The following is a 25330-nucleotide window of genomic DNA, read 5'->3' as shown; positions in this document are numbered from 1 at the left end:
GGGCTTGCGACACCATAGTTCAGTTTCTGGCTCTGCTACAGATTTTCTGCATGCCCTTTGGCAAGTCACTTAGTCTCTCTCATCTTTAGTTCCTCATCCGTAAAATGGAGATAATAGTACAAGGGGGTTGCAAAGATCAATGCGTTGAGATTGTGAGATGCTGTGGTGATGGGGCTCATATAAATACTGTAGATAAAGAGTGCGTGGGTAAATCATTAGACTAGTAGATTTCAAGGCCAAAAGTGAGATTTTCTGCTTGACACAGGCTTGAGATTTTCACCCAGTTATCCCTGTGTTGAGCCCAATACCGTGTCTGGCTAATGCAGCTTCCAGAAAGGCATCTGGTCTTCATCTGACAACTTCAAAATATGAAGATTCCACCATTTGCCTTGGGAGTTTGTTCCATTGGTTCTCCACCCTGACTGCTAAAAAAGTGTGTCTCATTTCTAATTTGAATTTGTGGGGCTTTAACCTCCGTCACTGGCAAGTCTTACGCCTTTTCCTGCTAAATTAAAGCCCTTTAGTACCTGGTATTTCTCTCCCTGAAGGTACTTACACACTGGAATCAAGTCAACTCTCCATCTTTTTGATAAGCTAAATGTATTGAGCTGAATTCCGTCTCTTATGGAATTCATTTTTCCCCAGCCTTTGAATAATTTGTGTGGCTCTTTTCTGTATCGTCTCCAATTTTTCAGTATCCTTTTTAGTGTGGGGGGGCCACAACTGGATGCAGTATTCCACTGTTGGTTTCACTGGTGCCAGATTGGTAAGATCCAGAGGCCTTTCTCTTTTATTGTTTTGTTGGTTTTTCTCTTGTATCAGTTTAGCACCCCAGAAACCAACAGACGTGAGGACATACAACTTACTCTCCCAGACTGGTCAATGGCCCTTCCAATTTAATATTCTGCTCCTGTTGATAAATACATCTGCTGGAGAGATACCTTAATTGCAGCCAACCCTCTTCTTGTTGGCTGGTCCAGTTAACTTGGATTTCCTAGCTTCTTCTCACCCTGTGAAAGAAAGTAGGGTTGAAATCCTGGCTTCATTAAAGTTAAAGGGATTTTGGCCATTCACGTTAACAGAACCAGGATTTTACCCTAGCTCTCTAATGCAACAGCTCTTTACTAGTGGAGACCTGGGTTTGAATAAAATTGCTATACACAATTCATCTGCTCCGGTAGCATCGTCTATGTGGGAGAGGCCTAGGATAGGAATAGCATGTGTTGCAGGTTGGAACAGAGGTGCAGTGGAAGAGCTGTGTGAGGCCCAGGATTGGCAGAGCAGATCAGGGATGAGGTGCATTGATAGAGTTGTGGCTGAGGGAACTGGGTTTGTTTAGTCTGCAGAAGAGAAGAGTGAGGGGGGATTTGATAGCAACCTTCAACTACCTGAAGGGGGTTCCAAAGAGGATGGAGCTCAGCTGTTCTCAGTGGTGGCAGATGACAGAGCAAGGAGCAATGGTCTCAAGTTGCAGTGGAGGAGCTTGGATATTAGGAAACACTAATAGTGGAATCTCCTTCCTTAGAAGTTTTTAAGGTCAGGCTTGACAAAGCCCTGGCTGGGATGATTTAATTGGGGATGGGTCCTGCTTTTGAGCAGGGGGTTGGACTAGATGACCTCCTGAGGTCCCTTCCAACCCTGATATTCTATGATTCTATGACTACTTCACTAGGAGGGTGGTGAAGCACAGCATTTCTGAGCTCACTTGTGATTTAACACACCCCTTGACTACCTCTAGGAAATGTACCGAGGCTGCTTCTTTGATCGTACACTGTCAGCAATCAGAACACATCTCCACATCCAGCAAGTTTGAACAGATGCTTCTCTCTTGTGTTATCATTAGTCGTCATCATCATCATCACAATTTTTACCATGATGGTCACACTTTGTATTCATTTCTAGCCTAGCGTTACTTTGTGTAACCACACCAGGTGTAAGATGTGCAATTTGCAGGAACTAATTATGCTGAAGCTTATTTCCGGTACACACAAAAATATTTCAACACCTCAGCAGTTCTGGTGACCCTAGGTGAGAAGATTTCTGTGAAGTCTGCGTCTGGTGATGTGAATGCAAATGAATAAGAGAGAAGAGCTAGAGAAAGAGATAGGAAAGCTGTTCCCACTGCACCAAAGACTACTCGCCCAATCTGTTTATTTAAGCTAACTATTTTATCTTGGATTCTGTACCACATCCATCCCAATGCTAGGAGCATGTCACCGGTCCCAGCACCGCTCTGAGGGAGGATGGAGAAGATGCCCTAATAATGTGTGTTCTTCTATAGTGCATTTCCAACCACACAGCCCAATGCATTGTTTCAACCATAGGTCAGCCCCACTTCTTGAGCCTGTAGATATGCGGCTATAAGAAGCATGAGCAAGGATGGCTGGGAAGGATATCACCCTCGGAGAATTGCGTGGGCTGGGGGAAGACTTCAAAAGGACAATCTGTCCTGTGAGTGGGTACCCATGGGGATTACATCAACCCCCCGTTCTGCATGAAAAGAAATGGAAGGAACCACATCATCCCTGGAGTTACTGACATGCAGTGGCCAGAGGGCTTCATTTCCAGGAGATGGGGAGCCCTCTGGCCACTGCCTGTCAGGGCAAAACAACATTAAACAGGACAGAGAGGTAGAAACGGAGAGCCAGGTGCGTTAGCAACAGAGCCATGAGCATGGTATAGTGACTGAACCAGCACAATAGACCATGCTCATGGCGCTGCAGTTAAGGTTCCATTAGAAGCCCTGGTTGAAAGCTCATGCTCAAATAAATTGGTTAGTCTCTAAGGTGCCACAAGTCCTCCTTTTCTTTTTGCGAATACAGACTAACACGGCTGTTACTCTGAGAGCTGATTAGGGGATTTGGGTGCCCGACACCCATTCATTTTAATAGGAGCTGGGCATTCAAATCCCATAGGCATCTTTTTAAGAACTCAGCTCCTATTGCTTTCTTTGGCTTCGTCTGGCAATTGTTGGCAAAGGAGAAGTCTCTGGGAATGGCAAGTGTTCGAGTGCCTCTGAAAATCAGGCCACGGTGCCTGATGCGAGTCTCCTGCCTTTGAAAATGGTCCGACATGGCTTACTGAAAGGAGACCAGCAGAGCCAGCATTCGAACCCAGGTATTCCTCTCTTCCTTGTTGTTGCTTTATAATTTCTTGATGAAGGAAGGCTAGATTTTATTTTGATCCTTAGTGTGCAATGGCTAAATATGAGGGCCTATTTAACCCCTTGACTGCTGCCAAATGTATCAGCATATTACTCCTGACAGTCCAGCCTAGGTAATGATGAACACACGGTACTGTCTGACAATGGCACTTTGGGGGTTAATGGGATTTGAGGGCGCTTGGCAGCACCATGCGGGGTCAGAAGCAGCCTCGCTGGCACGCGGTGACACTGTCAGCTGTCCCAGGCTGGCGTGAGCGAGGCAAGAGGCCAAAGCAGGATGCTGAAGTGTGAAATGACATTAGTTCTGAGATCAATCAGAACACTTTGAAAAAAGCCCCATTGATCTCACACCCAGATACCAGCATTAAAAGGTCACTGCTGATTATTGTGGTTTAAGCCCAGAGATACTGCTGTTTTCATTGGTCTTTTCTTGTAAGTGCTCCATTCTCGGAGGGTATCGGTGCATGAGTGCGTCACTTGAAGCAAAACCTGCCACGATGATGAAGAGACTAAATTAGAAGGAAACGAAGTTGACAATAATGGCGTGCAGCAGGGAAATAGTTAATTGCAGGGTCCGATTGCACCTGTTCAGCAACACCTGTGACCCTCTAGCTGCTGCTCTCCATCTCATACCTGTCCCACAGGTATTGTCACTGCCAAGTCTCCCCTCTGCCCTGAAGCACCACCTGAGCAGCCCAACTTCCCCATTTTCCCCTGTGCTCCACTCCCCAGCTCAGCCCTTCCTTTGGGCATTGCAGGAGCTTTCTCCCCTCAATGCCCCCTCCCACACCCGCCCAGTCTCTGTTTCCTGGCTCAGACCTAGACTGCAACTCCCACTGCTCTCTCCTCTTCTTCCTCTCCTCTATGCATCCCCTGCTCTGCCTTCCACATCTCTTTCTCCTCTGGCATCAGCAGCGCTCAGCCACGCTCCACTCTTCAGCCCAGTTCACCCAGGAGCTGCCTGTTATTCCCGCCCATCTGTGCTCCGCTCACAGGTTCAGAGTTACGCGGCATCATTCCAAGAGTTTCTTTCTGCTGGGAGTGCTGTCTCCGCTTTCCTGGCACAATGGCACGCTGTTTGTGTGTGCCCCTTGGGGCTGCGCTTTCTCACAGCGGGGCTGCCGGCTTCTATAAGTGCTAATTAGGAGCAAGGAATTTGGAGACGCGCAGGAGCTGCAAAATCTGGATGAGCTAAAGTTCCCTAGTGTTAAGTGTATATATGAGTGAGAGAGAGAGAGATTGGGTCAATGGGTTTGGTCTGCATTTGATGTAAATGCAGGGTTGCCAACCTCAAGTGTGCAAAAATCATGAGGGTTTTTTCTTTTAAAATGACACATTTGGGGTTCTTTTTATTTAATATCTGCCTGGAGGGCTAGAACACTCCCTCCTTTGTTTGACTGAAAGCTGCAATTCTCATGTAAGCACATGGCGACTAGAGCCGAGGCGTTAAAAACATGCCAAGTATCATGAGACATGGGATAAAATGGCGAGTTGGCAACCCTGCATAACGTGTGTTTGCAACATGGAAAGAGAGGACCATGTTTTTCTTTAGGAAGCTGTCAGTGTACAACACTGCGAAATCCTCTCCGTGTTCGCAGCAGTAGGGCCCAGTCTTGCAAACCCTTTGTGTACGTGGGCCATGATCCAAAGCCTCTTGGAGTCAGAGGAAAGGCTCCTGTTGATTTCCCTGGGCTTTGGCTCAGACCCATAATTCCCACTGACCTCTGCAGATGTTGTGTATGTTGTGAACCTGTGTGGCAGGCACGAAGGTGGTTCTGGTTTACTGCATTATGAGAGATACCATGAATTGATAATACAGCAGGTAAACTTCCATGTTGAATGTAAGAGGCCATAAAGCCCAGGAATTAACACAACCTTGGGGTAGGTCTGCCACACCCAGGGCATCACACGTAGCTACTTGCCATCTTTCTCACCTCTCTCATGTGAGACCTTTTCTCCTCAGACCCGTCAGGTCCCTCAGTGGCTCTGTGTATGACATTAAGATTCTAGGGTGCTCTGCGGTAAGAGGTTAGATTCATGGGCCAGCCTCCAAAGACCGAACTTGACTTGTTAGATGGGAGAAGTAGTCCTGAGGCTTGTTTCTGTGGTGATGTGGGATTGGTACGTCGATGGCTGAGAGCCGCTGGACTGGCTTCTTTGGACTTTAAAATCTATGCACCTATCCTGGACTGAAGTGTAACCCCAGAAGCAAGCACCTCTTCAACACTGGGGCTTGGGGCCAACTCCAGTCATTAGCCAGCATGCGTTGCAGCAGTATCATTGCTGGGCCTAGCCTAGCTGTCTCCCATCTGTAGCGTTCAGTACTAGCCTGCTTTCACAAGTCCATTGCTGTTCTGCCGGGTCAGGTCACAGCCTTAAGCTGGTAGTTCTAGGGCTAGCAGGAAAACACAGCTCCAACACTCATGGGTCTGTTCCATGTCCTGCATGCGCCGCTTGGGGGATGAAGAATCCTTAGTGCACTGAGGAGAAGAAGGAGACAGGGTGCTGCTCACGCCTCAGGGAAGAAGAGTGGTTACGGTTCCTGTAAGAAAAGGGCAAACTAGACATGGTTCAAGGGTCCATCTTTGGTTTGAGTTTTGAGTGAAAGTCCTGGTCTGTCCTAATTTAACTGGAAACCTTTAACCCCTCCCTAGCTCCTGTCTGTTTGGGTTCTCCTGGAGACTGGCTAGAATTATTATTATCATCCCCCTTTATACACATGGGGAAACTGAGGCACAGAGCGATACAGTGCCTTGCCTAAGTGTCAGAACTTGGAATAGAGCCTGTGTCTCCTGACTCCTAGTTCTGTGGCTTAGCCACGAGAGCATCTGTCCTAGCTTGCTGCCCCTCCGGCAGATTATAAAGCCGCTTTGGAGGGAGTCCCGTCTAGTCCAGAAGAATAGTGGCCTTGTTGTGGTGGCTTCCAGGGTCTGCTGCTGAGAGGTGTCGAGCCCTTGCAACTCCAGTGGACTTCCCCTTGGCTCAGCAGTCAGGGCTCCTCTAGGGCCTGTTAAGCAGCGTGTCTGCGTGGGCAGAGTGCTGTGGGGATGCAGAGCAAAGCCACAGCGGCAGGGCTGGGGGGTTGGCAACAAAGCCACTCGTCCCGGCTCTCAGGAAAGGGTCTCTCCGCGCTGTGGCTTTTCCCCAGGCACCCACCCACCCACACGTGACTCCCCAGCGTGGAGCCCATCTCTGACATCAGCCCACAGTGCTGCCGGTGACGTGGCTTGTTGCTTTGAACTCACCCCCAGCCCACAGGCCGCCTCTTGAGGGCTGCTGCTCTCCGTTTCACTTCCCAGAGGCGTCGCACTGCAGAGATGGATGAGGGCATCTGGTTTGCATGTAAACATTTTACTTTCTGGTTTCAGGGTAGCAGCCGTGTTAGTCTGTATCCGCAAAAAGTAAAGGAGTACTTGTGGCAGCTTAGACGCCTTCTGAGCGGCGGGCAAAGAGGAAGCCCAGGGACGCAGGCCGAGACCCAGCTCATGCTGCAAGGGAAGGGGAAGGCAGGGCCTCTGCCAGGGGTCGGCCCCTGCTCCCTCCCACACCCCACAGCCACAGAGCCGAGTCAAAGAGGTGACGGGGCGGCTGCTCCCAGTGCCGACGTGGCATCGACTGGGGAGGGTTTGTTTGGGAGCACCCGGCCCGGCGCGCGTTGTTAGAGCAGGTGGGTGCTTCTCTGCCACGGACGCAGAGCTACATAATGGGTTATGTAGCCCAGCCCAAGGGGAGAGTGGAGTGGGGGAGTGCTGACGTGAGGCCCGGGAGTCAACATGCCTTCTTCTGGAGCAGCACTTACTGAGCCCGTCAGTGCCCTGCTCTGATCCCCACGACGCTCCTGACCAGGACATTGGAACAACCCAAGAGGAGACTCCCCCTCCTCAACCCTCTCCAGAGTGAGCGCCACGTACCGTGGGCGAGGAGTTTGGGCAGGGTTCTGTGGAGACCCCTGAGGGAGCAGGGAAGTGGCGATGTTTACACAGCTCCTGGCTGTGGTGTCCCCGGGCCTTCGCTGAAGGGATCTTGCAGGGCGGCAGACATGGACAGACCCGCTGCCCCCAGCCGCGGCATCCTAGAGATGCCATGGAGAGGTTTTGGCCGCACACCCAATGCCCCGTGCCCGCTGTGGGAGTGGAGTGCCCGACTCGTCTCTAGCTGTCCTTACACTCATGTAGCGCAAGCATTGTGGCTGACTCTGTTTGATGTAATAGGGGACAAAGGAAATCCCCACTCTCTCCCCTACACCCAGGGCAGCTGAGCAAGCCAGCTACACTCCAGCCTCCCATCTAGACTCATAGATTCATTGATTATAGGGCCAGAAGGGACCACTAGTCTGTATGACAGGCCATTGGACTTCCCTGAATATTGTTTAGATTGTAGGCTCCCTAGAGCAGGGACTGTTTCTGTTCTGTGTTCATGCAGCGCTGAGCACAATGGGGTCCTGTGGCTACTAGGTGCTCTGGTGCTAATAGGAATAATAAATGATGTTGTTCACTTAGGGCAATGGCCCAGCTTACTCCCTCTCTGTAGTGACAGCAGAGAGGCAAAAGATTGCCTCTATCAGAAGATGGGGAGAGCACACTGGGGTGTATTAACCCATGCATTTGCCCCATGTTACCTGTGGTTTGTCTGCTCTCTAGTGAAGACTACGTCAGTCTCGAGGGCTGTCAACCTGGCACCGTTCGCTAGCACCAAACTCCCACTGTGGGCCCTGACGCTGGTGTGGTCACTGTTGGAAACTGATGTGGTCACCCATGGAAAAACTGCCTCAGAATTCTCCTCTCCCTTGTCTGGAGAAAGCATTTTAAAGCCACCTTGCCCGCAGTTTGCACCTATAACGTGACCACACAAAGTGCAAGGCAGAGGACCCTCAAGCACAAGAAAGAAGCTGTAATGGGAAGAGAAAGGCAGGGGGAGAGAAAGGAAGCAGATGACAAAAGCAGCGCATGCTTATGCTTCCCGATAACATTTGGAATCGAAACTGTGTGGGCTGGTGGTTAGCCGTCACATTCTGCATGACTTCCCTGTGCTGGTGCTGCAAAGCTGTGGTTCTGCAAGAGACAGCTAAGTTTAATGCTCTTAGCAGAGGATGGATGGGCCAGTGGTTGAGGCTAGACCCAGGTTCAATTCCCTGCTCTGCCACAGACTTTCTGCGAAATTCTGAGCAAGTCTCTCTTTTCCTTAGTCTCTCTGGACCTCAGCTCCGCATCTGTAAAATGGGGATATTAGCACTTCCCTACCTCACAGTGGGGTTGTAAGGATAAATACAGGAAAGACATTGAGGTGCTGAGATAACGGGGCTCTATAAGTATCCTAGGGAGACACTTTGTTCCATTGTATCTATGTTTTCATGCCGTGTCCATCACCATCTGAGTAGAACATAGAATCATAGAAATGGAGGGCTGGAAAGGACCTCAAGAAGTCATCAAGTCCAGTCCCTGTGCTAAGGCAGGACCTAATAAACCTAGACCATCCCTAACAGGTGTTTGTTCAGCCTGTTCTTAAAAACTTCCAATGATGGGGGTTCTTCAATCTCCCTTGGAAGCTGACGCCAGAGTTTAACTACCCTGAGGGTTGGAAAGCTTTTCATAGAATCATAGAATATCAGGGTTGGAAGGGACCCCAGAAGGTCATCTAGTCCAACCCCCTGCTCGAAGCAGGACCAATTCCCAGTTCAATCATCCCAGCCAGGGCTTTGTCAAGCCTGACCTTAAAAACCTCTAAGGAAGGAGATTCCTTTTCCTCATATCTAATCTAAATCTTCCTTGCTGCAGATTACTGCAGCCCATTGCTTCTTGTCCTACCTTCAGTGGACATGGGGAACAATTGATCACCATCCTGAGTTGCTCCCTCACCCTTTTCTCAAGACTAACCGTGCCCAGTTTTTTAACCTTTCCTCATAGGTCAGGTTTCCTAAGCCTTTTATCATCTGTGTTGTTCTTCTGTGGGCTCTCTCCAATTTATCCACATCTTTCCGAAGGTGTGGCACCGAAAATTGGACACTGTACTCCAGCTGAGGCCTCACTAGTGCTGAGTAGAATGGGACAATGAGATCCCATGTCTTACATATGACCACCTGTTAATACACCCCAGAATGATACTAGCCTTTTTCCCAGCTGCATGCAATTGTTGACTCATATTCAGTCTGTGATCCATTATAACCCTCAGATCCTTTTCAGCAGTGCTACGGTCTAGACAGTTATTCCCCATTTTTTAGTGATGCATTTGATCTTTCCTTCCTAAGTGACATACTTTGCCCATGTCTTTATTGAATTTAACCTTCTTGATTTCAGCCCAATTCTCTAATTGGTCACGGTCATTTTGAATTTTAATCCTGTCCTCCAAAGTACTTGCAATCCTGTAACATTATACCCTCCCAGTTTGACAGAGAACCATTGATAACTAGTCTTTGAGTACGGTCTTTCAACCAATTGTGCACCAACCTTATAGTCATTTCATCTAGACCACACTTCCCAAGTTTGTTTGTGAGAATGTTATGTGGGACTGTGTCAAAAGCCTTACTAAAATCAAGATACATCATGTCCATTGCTTCCCATCTATCCACTAGGCCGGTAACCCTGTCAAAGATGGAAATTAGGTTGGTTTGGCATGATTTGTTCTTGACAGACCCATGCTGGCTATTCCTTATAACCCTATTATCTTCTGGTGCTTACAAATGGATTGTTTAATAATTTATTCCAGTATCTTTCCAGATATCAAAGTTAGGCTGACTGGTCTATAATCCCCTGGGGCCTCTTTGTTCCCCTTTTAAAGATAAGTACTATGTTTGTTCTATAATCCTCACCCATGCCTCCAGGATTCCTTGAAGATAATTGCTAATAGTTCTGAAATTGCTTCAGCTAGTTCCTTAAATACCTTAGGATGAATTTCACCAGGCCCTGCTGACGTAAATATGTCTGACTAATCTCAATAGCCTTTAACCTGTTCTTTCCCTATTTTGTCTTGTGTTCCTACCCCTTTGTTAATATTAATTGTGTTGAGTATCTGGGCACCATTCACCTTTTTAGTGAGGATTGAAGCAAAATAGTCATGAAACACTTCAGCCTGCTTGATGTTATCAGCTATTAGTTCTCCTTTCCTGCTAAATAGAGTGCCTACACTTTCCTTCTTCTTTCTCTTGGCCCTAAAGAGCCTCTTCTTATTGTCTTTTATGTCCCTTACTAGGTATAACTCATTTTGTGACTTAGCCTTTCTGATTTTGTTCCTACATGCTTGTGCTGTTCTTTTGCATTTCTCCTTTGCAATTTCTCTATGTTTCCACTTTTTTTAAAATTCCTTTTTGATATTCAGGTCCTTAAAGAGCTCCTGTTGGAGCCATATTGGGTTCTTACTATTCTTCCTGTGCTTTGCTTTGTAATGGGATAGTTTGTAGTTAAGTCTTTAATATTATCTCTTTGAGAAACTGCCAGCTCTCCTGAACTCCTTTTTCCCTTAGATTTTCTTCCCATGGGAACCTTACCTGCCAGTAGTCTGTTAGCTAAAATCTGCTTTTTTGAAGACCATTGTCCGTATTCTGCTGTTCTCACTCCTTTCCTTAGAATGAACTAGAATTGAATAGCTTTTATAATCACTTACCCCCAAATTGCCTTCCACCTTCAGATTCACAACCAATTTCCTCCCTGCTGGTCAGAATCAAGTCTAAATTGGCTGCCCCCCTGGTAACTTCCACCACCTTTGAAACAGAAAAGGTTGTTTCGTGCTTCTCTGGAGCACTCCATATAGCATATAGTGCAGCACTTTTAAAGAGAGAGAGCGAGAGAGCATCTCACAGACACTTCCCTGAGCAGCTGCTGGGTTGAAAATTACCACTTTGGGGCCAGATCCTCAGCAATTGTAAATGGACTCAACTTCCTCGAGTTCACTGGAGCTACGCTGATTTGCACCAGCTCAGGACCTGGCCTGTGGTGGTTAAGGAAGTGGACAGTAATTTAAGACTTTTCTAGTCCAGAGTTCGGAGACGTCTGTAACGCTAAGCACAAACTGAATCAGAAATGCTGTATTATTGAGCTTGGTCTGCAATGATTAGGAATGCAATGGTTAGAAAGTCTCTGAAGGCTTTTATGTGAGCTTAGAAGCAGGTACGATAATGAATTAGAGATTGTGTGAAACAGAAGGGAATTCCTACAACGAGAATGTTTTGGTATAACTTTACTCAATTCATTTACATTTATTTATCAAACGTGGGGATTTGTAGCCTGTGTCTCTTTGCAATAAATAAATAGATTCCCAAGTTAGAGCTACTTGACTAGTCTAAAAGCATGTTAGTCAAATGAGTGATTCAATACATCCTCCATTCCTCTTTATTCTATGAATATAGAACTTCACAGACTCAGGGAGCCTGGTCCACAGACCGGTGGGATCTACTGATTAGCCACTGCCTGAAGAAAGGGATGGGGCAGTGGTGACAGCCCGGGCCCAGAGAACGCTGGCCCCAAACTGCCCTGGGGCCCCAGGGAGGACTCTGTTGCCACAGAAAGTGTCTGACTCTGAGCAGCTGGAAATTCTCTCTCTGGATAACACAGAAGGATTCACATATGAGTGATTCCCTTGTGGAGATGGACAGGGGAGGGAGAGCCCAAAGTTTGTGTTACCTTCCCCAAGAGAAATCCATGTTGTGGTTCAGAGACACATCAAGCTCTCCTGGAATTAAATGATGGAACACAAAATATGATGGGCCAGATCAGACCTAGGAGTCCGTCTAGCCCAGTATCATCCCTCACCCTAGATCAGACCAATGGGCCCATCTGTCCTGATATGTTGCCTCCTCCCTGCTAACCTGGTGTGATGGTCAGGGTCCAGACACCCCAAGAGGAGAACAGGGGGTCTGCACCCCAGAGAGTAAACAATTGAACCAACTGGTTGAATACAATATTATATATAAAACAATGTCAAGTAAGGCCTTTTAGGAAAGGACGTAATATTCTGAATGTGATGGTCCTTTGAGATGCGTAGACAGAGTGAGGTTGTGAATTGATGTATTTGTGTAGGGATAAAACTGTGCTCATAATTCGTGCTGCAACCTGCAGCTCCACCTCACAACAGGGAGATGGTCAGCAAGGCAGGAAGGTGGTCAGCCTGCCTCCCCAGCTAGAGAAGACTCGTTCCAAGCACCTAGCATTGTACAACCTAGAAAAAGACAAGTGAAGGACCATTCCGATTATTGGGAAAACACTGAAAAAACTTGAAACTGAACAGAAAATCCCAGTCTTGGAAAACTAAGAACGGGGGGAACTTCTCCCTCTTTCTTTCTTTCTTTCTTTCTTTCTTTCTTTCTTTCTTTCTTTCTTTCTTTCTTTCTTTCTTTCTTTCTTTCTTTCTTTCAGAAAAATCTGCAAACTCAGTTAAAAGGAAAGGGGTTTGACATGAAGGGTATCTAGAACCGAGGGACCGTCTTGAAGGTGGGGAGCTGTCTGTGAAGACTGGATCCCCACTTAGGGCTAAGGGGCACGCTGGGAAACTGAGCAAAGGCAATAGGTAATTTGCACTAGAAGAGGCATTTTTATCTAATCTATAATTGTAAAACTTGAGGTTGTGTCTTTACATTGCTTTTCTGTGTAACTTGGATGTGCTTGCTTCGCCTTACTTGTTCCTCTTTGGATCGGTGGTTTTTCTATTAAAATAAACCTTTGGTATAATTTTAGCCCAGACAAGTCTCTGTTGTGCTGCATGGTGTGTGTGTCCCAAAGTGAACAGATAACTGGGGAGCAGATTTCACTCCTTCGGGGGTGACAAACCAGAGGAGTAAAATCCCAGTGTCTGGTAGTGAAGAACTCCGGAAAACGGATTTGGGGAGACTCAGGACTGGAAGGGCTTTTGAGGTCACCATGCAAGGAGTAACTGGGCTGCTGGAAGCTAGGGTGAGACCTTTAGGCTTGTAGGCTGGCTACTGGGATCAAGGCTCTGAGTCATACATAGCACAGCAATACAGCACTAAGGTACCAAAAGTTACCAGGCAGGTGGTGACAGAACCTCTTACTGGTCTGAATGATCCACAAAACATCAACCACTGAATGCAATGGAGGTTGAAAACCTGGACTCCCCAGGGTTATCTACCCAAGGAGGGATTCTGGAATAGCTGAACATTCAAACCCTTCTTTAATCCAAGTTAACTTGCAAGTGTAGACAAGCCCCTTTGAAAATGTCCTCCTGCTGCTTCCAGGATGCTCCATCCTTACTGCTGTCCTTTGTGAGTGGCCCCTTAACCCTGTCCTTAGTAGCAATTCCAGCTAGTTTGTACTGCGTCAAAATACAAAGCTTTGATGATGCGTCAATTTTCTCCCTGCCCCCTCCCCTTCGAAACAGAAACTGTGCGTAGAGGAAGAAAACCACATGTAGGCGGTAGCCATACATTAAAAAAAGTGCTCTGCCAGTTCAGAAAGCATCAGAGAGACAGGAGGCGCTTGGCAGGGGCAGAGCTGAAATAAGCCCAGCCAAGGTACCTGAGCTGTAGCAACTCACAGGGAGAGCAGCTTGAGATATGGCCAAGCAAAGAAGACTCTGTCTCCCCAGGCAGGGGATCTGCTTAGTTTTGTTGATGGACCTGTGGCTGCGGGTGGAGATGGCTCTGGCGACCGAGTGCTCCAATGATGAATTCAAAGTGGTGACCAAGGAGGGTATTACAAACTGCATCACGTGCAGCTCAGGTAAGGGGGTGAGGGAAGGTTCCTCTGTCTTGTCCACATTGCATGTTGACCACAGAATCAATAAACATAGGGAAGGCAAACTTCAGTGTGACAGGAGCAGCAGTGTGTGCAAAGGAAAGAAGAAGCAGGGGCTTCCCCCTTCTTGTTATCAGAGAGGGGCCTGAGCTGCAAAATTCAGACTAGATTTGTGTTCTTGTTTTTGAACCTGCTGGCACCCAAAGGTTGCCAGTGTGGGGCTCCCTGGATTTGGGTTGTCTCTTTGCAGGGATAGGAAAGAGCAGGCTGCAAAATTTGGATCTGGCTTTGGATGCAGGACCATCCCAAAGCTGAGGGGTGGTTTGTTTCGAGCATGCTGGCCACGCCCAGCTCTCATTAGGATTCGCTGCCAGATCTCTCAGCCAGCAGGGTAGTTGCATCCTCTGCATTTGAGCTAGAAATGCTCTAATTTGTGGGACCAAAAGTTGGAGAGCTGGATTCTCCCCCAGCCTTGCCCCTGGTGTTGCTATTCACGCCTTTGCAAAGTGGGTGTCAAATGCCACTAAATCATAATGCTTTGCACAGGCCTAAATGACAACCAAAGGTGCAAGGTAATAGGGACCCAGGCCCAGAGGCTCAGGGTCATTCCAAACTGTATACAGGTCTTAGGATGTTCATGGAAGAATGAAATTGGGATGTAGTGGAATCTCCATCACTTGTAGTCTTGAAGTCAAGATGGGATGTCTTTCTAAAAGATATGCTGCAGCTCACTCAGAAGTTATGGGCTTGATGCAGGAATTACTGGGTGAGGTTCTATGGCCTGTCTTATAAAAGTCAGACCAGGTGATCTCAATGGTCCCTTCTATCTTTAATATCTATAAATTGCCACACCACATCTAAGGTTCTTCTGGTCTGGTATCATGTCTATAACAGTGGCCAATGTTGTATGCTTCAGAGCAGTTAATTGCGCAATACACACAACTGCTGATCAACTGATGCTTGGAAGCACAAGTGTTGGAAGCCATTGTAAATTTTACCCTAGATGGTGTAACAGCAAATGCTGTTCTCATACAGAAATGGCAACATTATCAGCTGTGGTGTTCCATTTTTCTCGCAGGCAATTTTGCTGCCTAGACAAGGGTTTTGTTACATTATGTGACTGTGAGGTCAGATTCCGGACAAGTATAAAGGTGTGATGCTCACACACAGTGAAGTACCCCTGTCCCACCCCACCCTAGCCTTTAAGTGAGTCACTGAGTCTCAGCACACTTTCCCAGTCTCACACATCCACCGCAGCCAGTCACACCTTTGAGCTGGCTGTCTCAGCAGAGAGGTCACAAAATGAGTGGGCCATGGAGACTAAATTCCCCGTCAGCCCCAGGGCAGCGCTGAGACACACTGGTGGGGCAGCGTGTGGGGAGATTGCTTTGCAGTTGCTGTCCATGCTGCCCCTGTTCTGTGCATGGAGGGTTTCAGGTCCCCAGGGCAGTTTGCCAATCCAGCCTCGTTCACCAAAGGTAAAATTCAGACGAAAGAGGTGGGTAACCTCAGGCCAGCCAATGGCAGCTCAGCCCACCCCAGGGCCTTTATCCTACAAGGTGCTGAGTGACTTGAGTTGGCTGCAAATTGAGGGTGGTCAGGAATGGTTCATTAGTAGCCCGTAATTCACAGGCTTTTTATGTACAGAACAAAGTATTCTAATCTCTCTTTGTTCCTGCAGCTCATTTTCTTTACATGCTGAAGTAATTCCATTAGTTTTGCTCCAAACCATCCAAGAATTGAAAAAATAAAAGGGGCCAATGAGTGACAGGTGAATTGAGGAGTATCAGGTGAATCCTCCTGTACATTCCAGCATCAGCTCAGGAAATCGCTGATGCCTGACCGCTGCCACACACCTTTTTGTTTGACGTCCTGTTGCACTAATCTGTACTTTCCCTGTTTCGCCCTTGATGTTACCCAACTGCTGGGCAAACATGCAATTCTCTTTCCTCTAAATAGCCCCCTTGGGCCTGGTGTGACAAGCCCTGGCCCTAGCTTATGTGATCAGTCTTTCATTTTGATGACCTCTGGAGTCTCTCATCATTCATTTTTCTGTTCCGTTTTGTTTTAAAGGGTGTCAAAAATTAGAGATGGGAACGAGTTGTGGAGTTCAGATCTAGATTTGGAGCTGAGCTTCTCCCAATTTGGAAGGCAGAGGGGGTTGGCTCTCTGGTTTGACTCTGTGTGAATTTATTTTGGAAGCAAATGTCTGAATGCCAGGGAGGGGCAGGGAATGAGAACTATGGCACTGGTGGTCTGGAATCCTGCGGGCAGCCCTCTGACACAGGGCTTTGCCCGACTATGCAGGGCTTCGCCAACAGACTGGAAGCCCAAGGGCTGAACGCAGAGCCCGTTCCTGTGCGGTGTTCCCTTTGGTCATGCAGCACCCATCACCTCACAGTACTGAGGCCTGAAATTTGCAGTAAGTACCAGTGGACTGCAACTGCCTGCATTTGTAATATGATGCATTGCATGCTGGGACTCTCTGGCTGCATTTTCCATTAAAGGTGGGGACAGCCAGGGACTTCTGGGGGTTACCTTTGGCCCCAGGGTTCACCTACCCTAACAACATACTTGGCTCTAGGAATCCCAGTGTGCTGGAGGAGTCACAGTGGGTCAGATTCTCCACAGTTTACCTCAGTGCCACCCCACTGACTGAAACAGAGTCCTTCTGGATTTCCACCCGCGTAACTGAGAGAGTGTTTGGCCCCATGTCTATATATCCTTCCCAGAGGCACCCTCCTGCCTAGAAGGAGGTTCTCCAGCATCACCCAGTAATGCCCATGGTTAAATAGCAAGAGCCAGTTTCTGGTCTCTGTTATACCAAGTCTAACTCTTTGCTTTCCTAGTGACACTCGGCCTTTCGGATCCATGCCCTGACATCCTGAAACCGACCTGTAAGTGTAGTCTTGGGTACCAGTGTAGTAATCTTCCATGTACGACCTGCAGGCCACTCCCTCAGTGCAAGGCGGGGACGGAGCTGAACAAATCAGGTAACTATAGGAATGCAAATGAGTCTGTCAAGTTGAGCTCCATGAAGGTGGGGAGGGGCGTCAGTCAGCAGACATTGTACATACGTCCTCTACACGGGTGCATTCTGGAAGCTGCCCGGTGGTAAGGAGGAGATGGTTCAGCAAGCCAACCATCAGCTTCGAAGTGGCTGAAGTCCATGAAGAAAACAATTCAGATCCTGAAAAAAAAAAAAGAAAAAAATTATTTGCTAGCTCTTTCTGGGCTACTTTGCAGTTCTAAAATGATGGTAATGGCAGGGCAGGAGGGGAGTTGTGAAAATTTTACCTCAAAAGATGTGTTTTTTGCAGCCAAACAGGCAAAATGTCAAAATTCTTCACATTTCACTGCAAAAACTCGTCTCTAGTATTTTACTCTATAATAAGATCATCTTTGTGTGTTCAGCAATTACACTGAGGAGCGTAATATAAAAATGATGAATGGACAGAGTGAAAATTTGGCCGGATTTCACTCCAAAAGAGTCCTCTTTCTGATTGTAAACCAACCAAATGCATGGGGTTGGAGGGGAGGGGTCATTACATGGATCCAATTTCATGAAGTACCAGGTTTCAAATCTAATTGCTAATATTTTGCACAGCTCTGGAGCATAACAGCGAGTATGCAAAGAAGGGAAATGAAAAGGGAACTAAAAAACCAGAATAGATGAAAAAAAGGTGGAATAGCAGGTTTTAATTTAGCAGCCAATCATAGTTTAACAATGGGGAGATAGGGTGGTGTTGTGGTTGAGGCATTGGCCTGAGACCTAGAAGATGTGGACTCGAGTCCCAGCTCAGCGACATGCAGGCTTCTTGGGCAGGGCCAGCTGGCTCTACCGTTTTCGCCGCCCCAAGCTGTGAAAAAACCTGTCGCCACCGAATTGCCACCGTGGATGGTGGAACAGATAAGCTGCCGCCGAATTGCCGCCACTGCGGAAACTCTGCCGCCCCTTTCTGACGGCCGCCCTAAGCACTTGCTTGGAACGCTGGTGCCTGGAGCCGGTCCTGTTCTCGGGAGACCTTGGCGGGAAAAACATTTAATCTCTCACTGCCTTATTTTTTATGGATAAAAGAAAGATAATGATACTTCCCTATCTCGCAGGGTGGGTTGACCTGATGGCTCTGTAAATATGCAAGATGTGCTCAGAAATTATAGCGATGGGGCCCAAACAAACAGGTGGATTTTAGGAGGGGGCTGATTCAAATCCCATTAAAGTCAAGTGTAAGATATGCATTGATTTCATTTTGAAATTTTCAAAATGTCCCATTTTGGTTTCTTAAGTCTAAACATTTAGACTAAAAAAGGGGTGGGAGGGAAGGTCAAAATTGGAATGGAACATTTTGAAATGATGGAAACGAAATATTACATTTGACCCGAAATGAAGTGTTATTTCATTTTCTCTCTACAACATCCCAAACAATAGCGCTCCCACTACCTCGTCTTAGGGGACTAGTCTACAATCTAATGGATCTCCCTCCTCAGGGGTTTCTCCTAATGTCCATCTTAAAGTGCTCCTTTCTTACATTCATCCCATTCCCCCAAGTCGTAGAAATGCAGAGCTGGAAGAAACCTGAGAGGTCATCAAGTCCAGCCCCCTGCCCTGTGGTAGGACTAAGTAAACCTAGACCATCCCTGACAGGTGTTTGTCCAACCAATTATTACAAATCTCCAGTGATGGGGATTCCACAAGCACCCTCGGAAGCCTAGTCCAGCGCTTAACTACCCTTAGAGTTAGAAAGTTTTCCCTACCATCTAACCTAAATCTCCCTTGCTGCATATTAAGCCCATTACTTCAATTGACATGGAGAACAATAGTTCACCATCCTCTTTATAACAGCCCTTAACATATTGGAAGACCCTCTCCCCCCCGTCCTCTTTTCTCAAGACTAAATATGCCCTGTTTTGTTAACCTTTCCTCATAGATCAGGTTTTCTAAACCTTTTCTCATGTCTGTTGCTCTCCTCTGGACTCTTTCCAATTTGTCCACATCTTTCCTAATGTGGACAATTTCCTCCTGTGTCTTACATACCACACTCCCCTTAATACACTGCAGAATATTGGCCTTTCTCACAGTTGCATCACGTTGTTGACTCATATTCAGTTTGTGACCCTTACAATCCCCAGATCCTTTTCTGCAGAGCTAACACATAGCCAGTTATTGCCCATTTTGTATTTGTGCATTTGATTTTTCCTTCCTAAGTGAAGTATTTTGCCCTTGTCTTTATTGAATTTAATCTTGTTGATTTCAGATCAATTCTCCAATTTGTCAAAGTCATTTTGAATTCTAATCCTGTCCTTCAAAGTACTCGCAACCTCTCCAAGTTTGGTGTCATCTGCATATCTTATAAGCATGCTATCCACTCTATTATCTGAGCCATTAATGAAAATATTGAATAGTACTAGACCTAGGATTGATCTCTGTAGGACTCCCTTCCAATTTAGCAGTGAACCATTGATAACTACTCTTTGAGTACAGTCTTTCAACCAATTGTGCACCAACCTTATAGTCATTTCATCTAGACCACACTTCCCAAGTTTGCTTATGAGAATATGTGGGTCTGTGTCAAAAGCCTTACTAAAATTAAGGTATAGTATGTCTATTGCTTCCCACCTGTCCACTAGCCCAGTAACCCTGTCAAAGAAGAAAATTAAATTGATTTGGCATGATTTGTTCTTGACAAATCTATGCTGGCAATTTCTTCTAACCATACTGTCCTCCAGGTACTTGCAGATTGATTGTTTATTAATTTGTTCCAGTGTCTTTCCAGATATTAAGTATCGGGGGTAGCCATGTTAGCCTGTATCCACAAAAACAACAAGGAGTCCGGTGACACCTTAAAGACTAACAGATTTATTTGGGCATAAGCTTTAGTGGGTAAAGAACCACTTCTTCAGATCCATGCATTTTTTACCCACGAAAGCTTATGCCCAAATAAATCTGTTAGTCTTTAAGATGCCACTGGACTCCTTGTTGTTTTTCAAGGTATTGAAGTTAGGATGACCAACCTATAATTTCCCAGGTCCTCTTTGTTCCCCTTTTTAAAGACAGGCACTGTGTTTGCCCTTTTCCAGTCTTCTGGGACCTCACCTGTCCTCCATGACTTCTCAAAGATAATGGCTAATGATTCTGAGACTGCTTCAGCTAGTTCTTTAAATAACCTAGAAAAAATTTCATCAGGTCCTGCCAACTTGAATACATCTAACTTATGTAAATATTCTACTGGTTCTTCCCTATTTTGACTTACATTCCTTCTCCTTTGTTGTTAATATTAATTGTGCTGAGTATCTGATCTCCAATAACCTTTTTAGTGAAGACTGAAACAAATAGGCATTAAACCCCTCTCTTTCTTGATATCATCAGTTATTAGCGCTCCTCTCCATTCTCCATATTTACTCTGAAATGTTTGAAGATGGACCATACTTGTCTTCCTATGCAGCAATGCTGCCTCCCAGAAGTAATCCCCTTTCTTTTCTCTCCTAGGCACTGATCACTTCAAATTCACCTGTGAACCCTGTAAAAATGGAACCTATTCTGACACTCTGAACAGCTGTTGTAGGCCTTGGACTAAGTACGTATTTATGGATAGATCTCTTCTTTGGCAATATTCATGATACACACCTCAAGTGGTTAATTTTAAATTTTTTTAAAAAATTAAAGCCACAGTAATTAATTATCCAAGAGTCTGCTGGGTTACTATTACAGGTGTTTTTGCTTGGCAGGATATCACATAAATCTTTTCTTTGGTTTTGTACCCAACCAATCTTAAAGTGAAACTTGGGGAAATAAAAAAAAACCCACATTTTTCACCTACTTTCAGGTCAAAGCCACAAATTGACCCAAGCGTGGATACAGTTTGAAACTGGGTCTGGGTGGGATTGAATCTTAACAAGCTTCTCAGCAGAACTGGTCCAGTGTATCCAGCCAGAGCAGCCATAATTTGGCCAGTTGTGCTCTAAAGAAATAAAAAATACAGGAAAGAGAGACAGGTGGAGTGGGAGAGAAGGCAGAAGCCGGGGACAGAAACAGAGAGAGACGTTCTTAACAATGCTTTGCCTTTTTCTTAGCTGTAAGAGTTCTGGATTACGAACAATCAGGCCAGGAAATCATACCCATAATGTGGAATGTGGCATTTTCGGAGCTGTGACCCCAGTTCAGCAGCAAGGTACATCCTGGATGGCAGATCATTTACTTCAGACTCTTCCTTTCCTCAAGGCATTTAAGATCATGATCCCCAGACAAAGGCCCGATCCTGGGTTTGTGCCACCATGGTTGCTTGGCATGGAAGAAATAACCCTTGAGTTCCCTGTGGTATTTATGAAGCAGCATGAATTGCTGAGAAGCCCAGATTTAAACATCATGAAACATTGCTAACAATAATAACCATCAAAGGGTCAGGAGGAGAAATGTAGGGGTGGTAATAGAACTGTTCCTTAGCAAACAGCTTATCAGAGTTTTCCATCCGGCATCTGCTGCTCTTTAATAGGGCGCTCTCAAGAGACACAACTTAGCAGTTCATCACCCACATTCAAATTTCTGTCTGCTCTGACTCCCCCACCATGTGCCAGTTGTCGGTCCCACTCACCCAGATGTCAATTAGCAGCAGACCCCGGAAACTCAAGTTACTAATGGGGAAAAATATTGACCCCCATCCTGACAGGTACCAAGCATCTCTGATGGGGTCCTGAATGCCCTCAGCTCTCAGAGATCATTGGAGTTGAGGGGCCTCAGCAGCACCAGGCCCTTTGTATGCAGATATCTTAATTTCTACTGGGCCAGGTCACTGGAGCTGCAGGAAGGGTAAACATTTGGTCCACTGTATGTTGTGTTCCTTCAGGGAAACCCTAGGCTGGGTTTGACTTGCACCCTGTGACACTCCATTGAAGCCAAAAGTAAATGGATGAAAGATAGTGCCAGAGACATACTAGGTCCTCATTACAACACAGAGAGAGGAGGACGCTCGTGTTTAAGCAATGTAGAGATCATGCATGCTACCCAAAAACAATGATCTCCTGCACACATGATCCCAGGCCAGTTCTGACCTTTGTGATTAATAACCCGTACTATGGTTTTCCCTTTCCTAGTTCCCCGTCTGACTCAGACGTAGATTAACACACTGCTCCCTCATTTCCTTGGAAGCGTTGGCTTCCCTGTAGCACAGGGCTGGGCTGTGGGTCATGTGATCCATGGCCATGTATTTCATTTCATCCCCCCCTGCTCATCAGATTCCAAGTACACCACCATCCTGGCGATATTGACTGCACTGGGTGTATTCATTCTCATCCTGATGACTTTCTTCCTGCACCTTTGCTTATGGACGCTGAAGAAAGAGAAACTCCACATCATTGAAGGTCAGTGCATCTGTATGGACTATTTCATGGTAGCTGAAGGGAAGAAGGCATGGGTCAGTGGCTAAGGCCCTGTGGACTTGGTAGATCTGGGTCAGTTCCCTGCTCCACCATTGACTTCTTATGTGACCTTGGGTAAACCACTTCAGTTTATGTCTACACTGCAATCAGAGGTGTGATTGCAACTTAGGTTGGCACACTCACGGGATCCTTAATCTAGCTAGCAAGGCTTAAAAAAGCTGTCAAGAGGTGTGCAAACCCTTCAGCGCAGGCTGTGCAAACCCACTTGGAACAGTGGCTATGTACTCACATTGCTAGCTCATGCTGTCGAGTCTTCGTTGCTATTTTCAGCTATGCTGGCTAGATTAAAGCTAGCGTGAGTAGCCAACCTGAGCTGAAAATCACACCTCTGAGTGCAGTGTAGACATGCCCTAAACCTGTCTGTGCATTTATCTCCCCATCCCTTCCTCAGAGGGATATTGCAAAGGTAAATATGCTTAGGGCGGAGAGCTGCATGGGGACCAGGTAGATATAGATGTGATGTGTGTCCTGAAGCAGACACTCTGGATGCATAGGCATTGTTTCCTGGTTTGCTTACACAGCAGCAACCAGCAGGGAGAGGGGCTGGTTTTGTGTGTTTATGCTGTGTGCATAAGTATTTGTGGCCTGCAGGGTGTGTGACTGTGCGAGGAATGAACAAGCAAAGATTATACTGCCCGCTCTTCTAAAAGTATAATATAGTTCAGAATCTTGAGCTGGACTTAGGCTTAACCTATAACAGCCCCCACCCAACACCGAGGGTCAGATTTTCGTTTGCATGAAGGCACTAGATAGTGCCGTAGCAGTGCAATGGGGCTCTTAAGTGGAGGTAAATACATTCACACACAGTCCAAGGCCCCCTTACCCAGTCTGAGCAATACAAAGGGGCCTTAAGTGTCTACACTGCGAAAAAAGCCCTCTTGCAGTGAGTCTCAGAGCCCAGGTCAACTGACTCGGGCTCATGGGAGTCACTCTGCGGGTCTAACCATAACAGTGTGGAGTTTGGGCTTGGGCTGGACCCTGGGCTCTGAAACCTGGTGTTTGGGGGAGCAAGTCAGAGCCCGAACATACACCCTGCTATATTTTGCCCAGGTTCTGAGACTCATTTCCATGAAGGGTTTTTCTGCAGTGTAGACACACTCTTAGTGTCAGTCAGAATCTGTCCCAGTATTATGGACAACGATCCAATCGTGTCCTTTCAAGGCTCATGATCCATCCACTTGAGGGCAGAAATGAGGCAATCCCTGGCTGAGGGCCTATCATGGGGGTCCCCTAAGCATCCTACTTTCCGGCAGACATTCCAAAACAGGAGGTACTAGCTGTTGTGTTGAGGTGTATAGCGCATAGTATAGATTTTCCATGTCGGTTGCAGCACTTGAGATCTTTGCGGGCCTCACCTGGACTCATTCCAAGTTCTGAGGCGATACGATACCTTAACATCTCCGGGTGGACAGCAAGAGTAGGCTCATTCATCGCTGAACGTGGTGCATCTGTCAGACACCCGTGAAATGCTGCTTCCCATTCCTTACAACCGCAACCCTAATGTCTGCTCCTTCCCTGGGGGTGCTCCCTACAGAGCCTGATCATCCCAGCATTCTGCTGCCACCGACGTGCCGCCTGGTCGAAGATACTTACAGCTGCCAGTTCCCAGAGGAAGAACATGGAGGCAAAATCGCTGAAGGAAAACTCTCTTATTGCCCTAGTGTGGGGCCACACTGAAGTTGCAGATGGAGTGAGAGTTGCTGCCAGAGGAGCAGAGCTGGGCTTGTCAAATGTAGAGCAGAGCGGGACAAAGGGGCAATTTTAAACATAGCAGCAAGAAGTGGGCTTTTGTAACAGATTTTGTGTTAGAAATTGAGGAACCACTAACTCAAGCTGACATTTAGTGCAGCCAGAATCCCAGCTCTATGTTCCTCCTTTTCTGAGCCCAAGTTCTCCTGAACTCAGTCCGGGACTAGAATATCCGGCTCTGATTTTCCCCTGGGCATCCTCTGCTCATGACCCTCCCTTACTGTGCTGCATTTCCGTGGTGTGTCAGGGTCTCTCCATGAGGCCCTACAGTTGCCTCTCTCCTGGCCATGTGAGTATGTCCCTGGGGAACTTAACTGAAGTTTTCATCAGGTGTTTTACCAAGGTGGCACATGTGTCTGTAGGACATATATGAAGGGAGTGAGGGGGGCAAAGTGTGGCTAAAGGAGCATTTTTAGTCTGCAATACTGCAGTCAACCATATTGTATTCCACTCGCCCCGTATTGCCTTCCATTGGTAGGTGAAATGGGGAGCTCTCTCTGAATCTGTGAAACGTTTTGCTCTCGGGTGGAAACAGGATTTCCTTGATGCTTTTGCTGATGGCGCAAATCTCAGTGCACAGCTCTTGTCCCTGTATAGTTTCCAGTCTGAGGCTACGTCACTTAACATGTCTGTGGGCCCTGCTCTGGAGACAATCAAAGGCCCTTGTGTTTGTTTGCAGAGATTCTTGCAGCAGAGCAAGAGCCTTGGCTTAGCGATAGGAGAACATGGGGGTGTTTTGGGTTCCATGACACCTCAGGGAACATTTGTTTTTTGCCATGGGAGCCATTTTTGTTTCAGGAATAGTCAATTAAAAATACAATCAAAAACCCAACCTGAGGCCTATTTACAAACCATAAAGAATCTGCTTTGTAAATAATTCTCACCCAGCTTCTAAACAAAACAAAGGCCAGGACTTGCACTTTTGGGCAGGGCCAAGGGAAAACTGTGCCGCCAAGATCTAGCTCCTCGGCTGGTATAGACCGGAGAAGTGCAATGGACAAGACCAGCAATTTCAGTGGGGCTACGCTGATGTACGCCAGCTGCAGATCCAGCCCCAGAAGTTTTGAATTATGTTAAACTAGAACCCCAGATTTTCATAGAGTACCACCACTGGTAGAATGAATCCCTTCTGCCTTAATTTTAAAGGCCAAATCCTCATCTTTGTGGTCAATCTCCTTCACCGGAGCTACTTTGCATTAGCAAAGGATGTGATCTTTTGGCTAAGACTCAGTGTCTTTCTTTGACACCATCCGAGTGCTATGTAGTTTCCTAGCCCTGCCCTCCTCCCCCTGCCCCCTTCCAGGAA

At 46.8% G+C, this 25330-nt stretch overlaps 1 protein-coding gene across 1 annotated transcript; it reads left to right on the top strand.

Moving 5' to 3' along the window:
• Window positions 1-13661: 13661 nt before the first annotated feature.
• TNFRSF18 (TNF receptor superfamily member 18) lies at window positions 13662-24018 on the top strand (the record flags this gene model as incomplete). Its single annotated transcript, XM_084652012.1, has 6 exons — window positions 13662-13827; window positions 16692-16835; window positions 20330-20417; window positions 20914-21011; window positions 22072-22197; window positions 23810-24018. The coding sequence occupies 6 exons, from the start codon at window positions 13662-13664 to the stop codon at window positions 23950-23952; spliced, it is 765 nt and encodes a 254-aa protein (XP_084508138.1). The 3' UTR covers window positions 23953-24018.
• Between the last annotated feature and the right edge of the window lie 1312 nt (window positions 24019-25330).

The sequence above is a fragment of the Lepidochelys olivacea genome, assembly GCF_965140295.1.
Source record: "Lepidochelys olivacea isolate rLepOli2 genome assembly, chromosome: 18".
NCBI lineage: Eukaryota > Metazoa > Chordata > Testudines > Cheloniidae > Lepidochelys > Lepidochelys olivacea.
The sequence above is the reverse complement of the archived record's forward strand: the minus strand, read 5'-3'. Positions and strand labels throughout refer to the sequence as shown.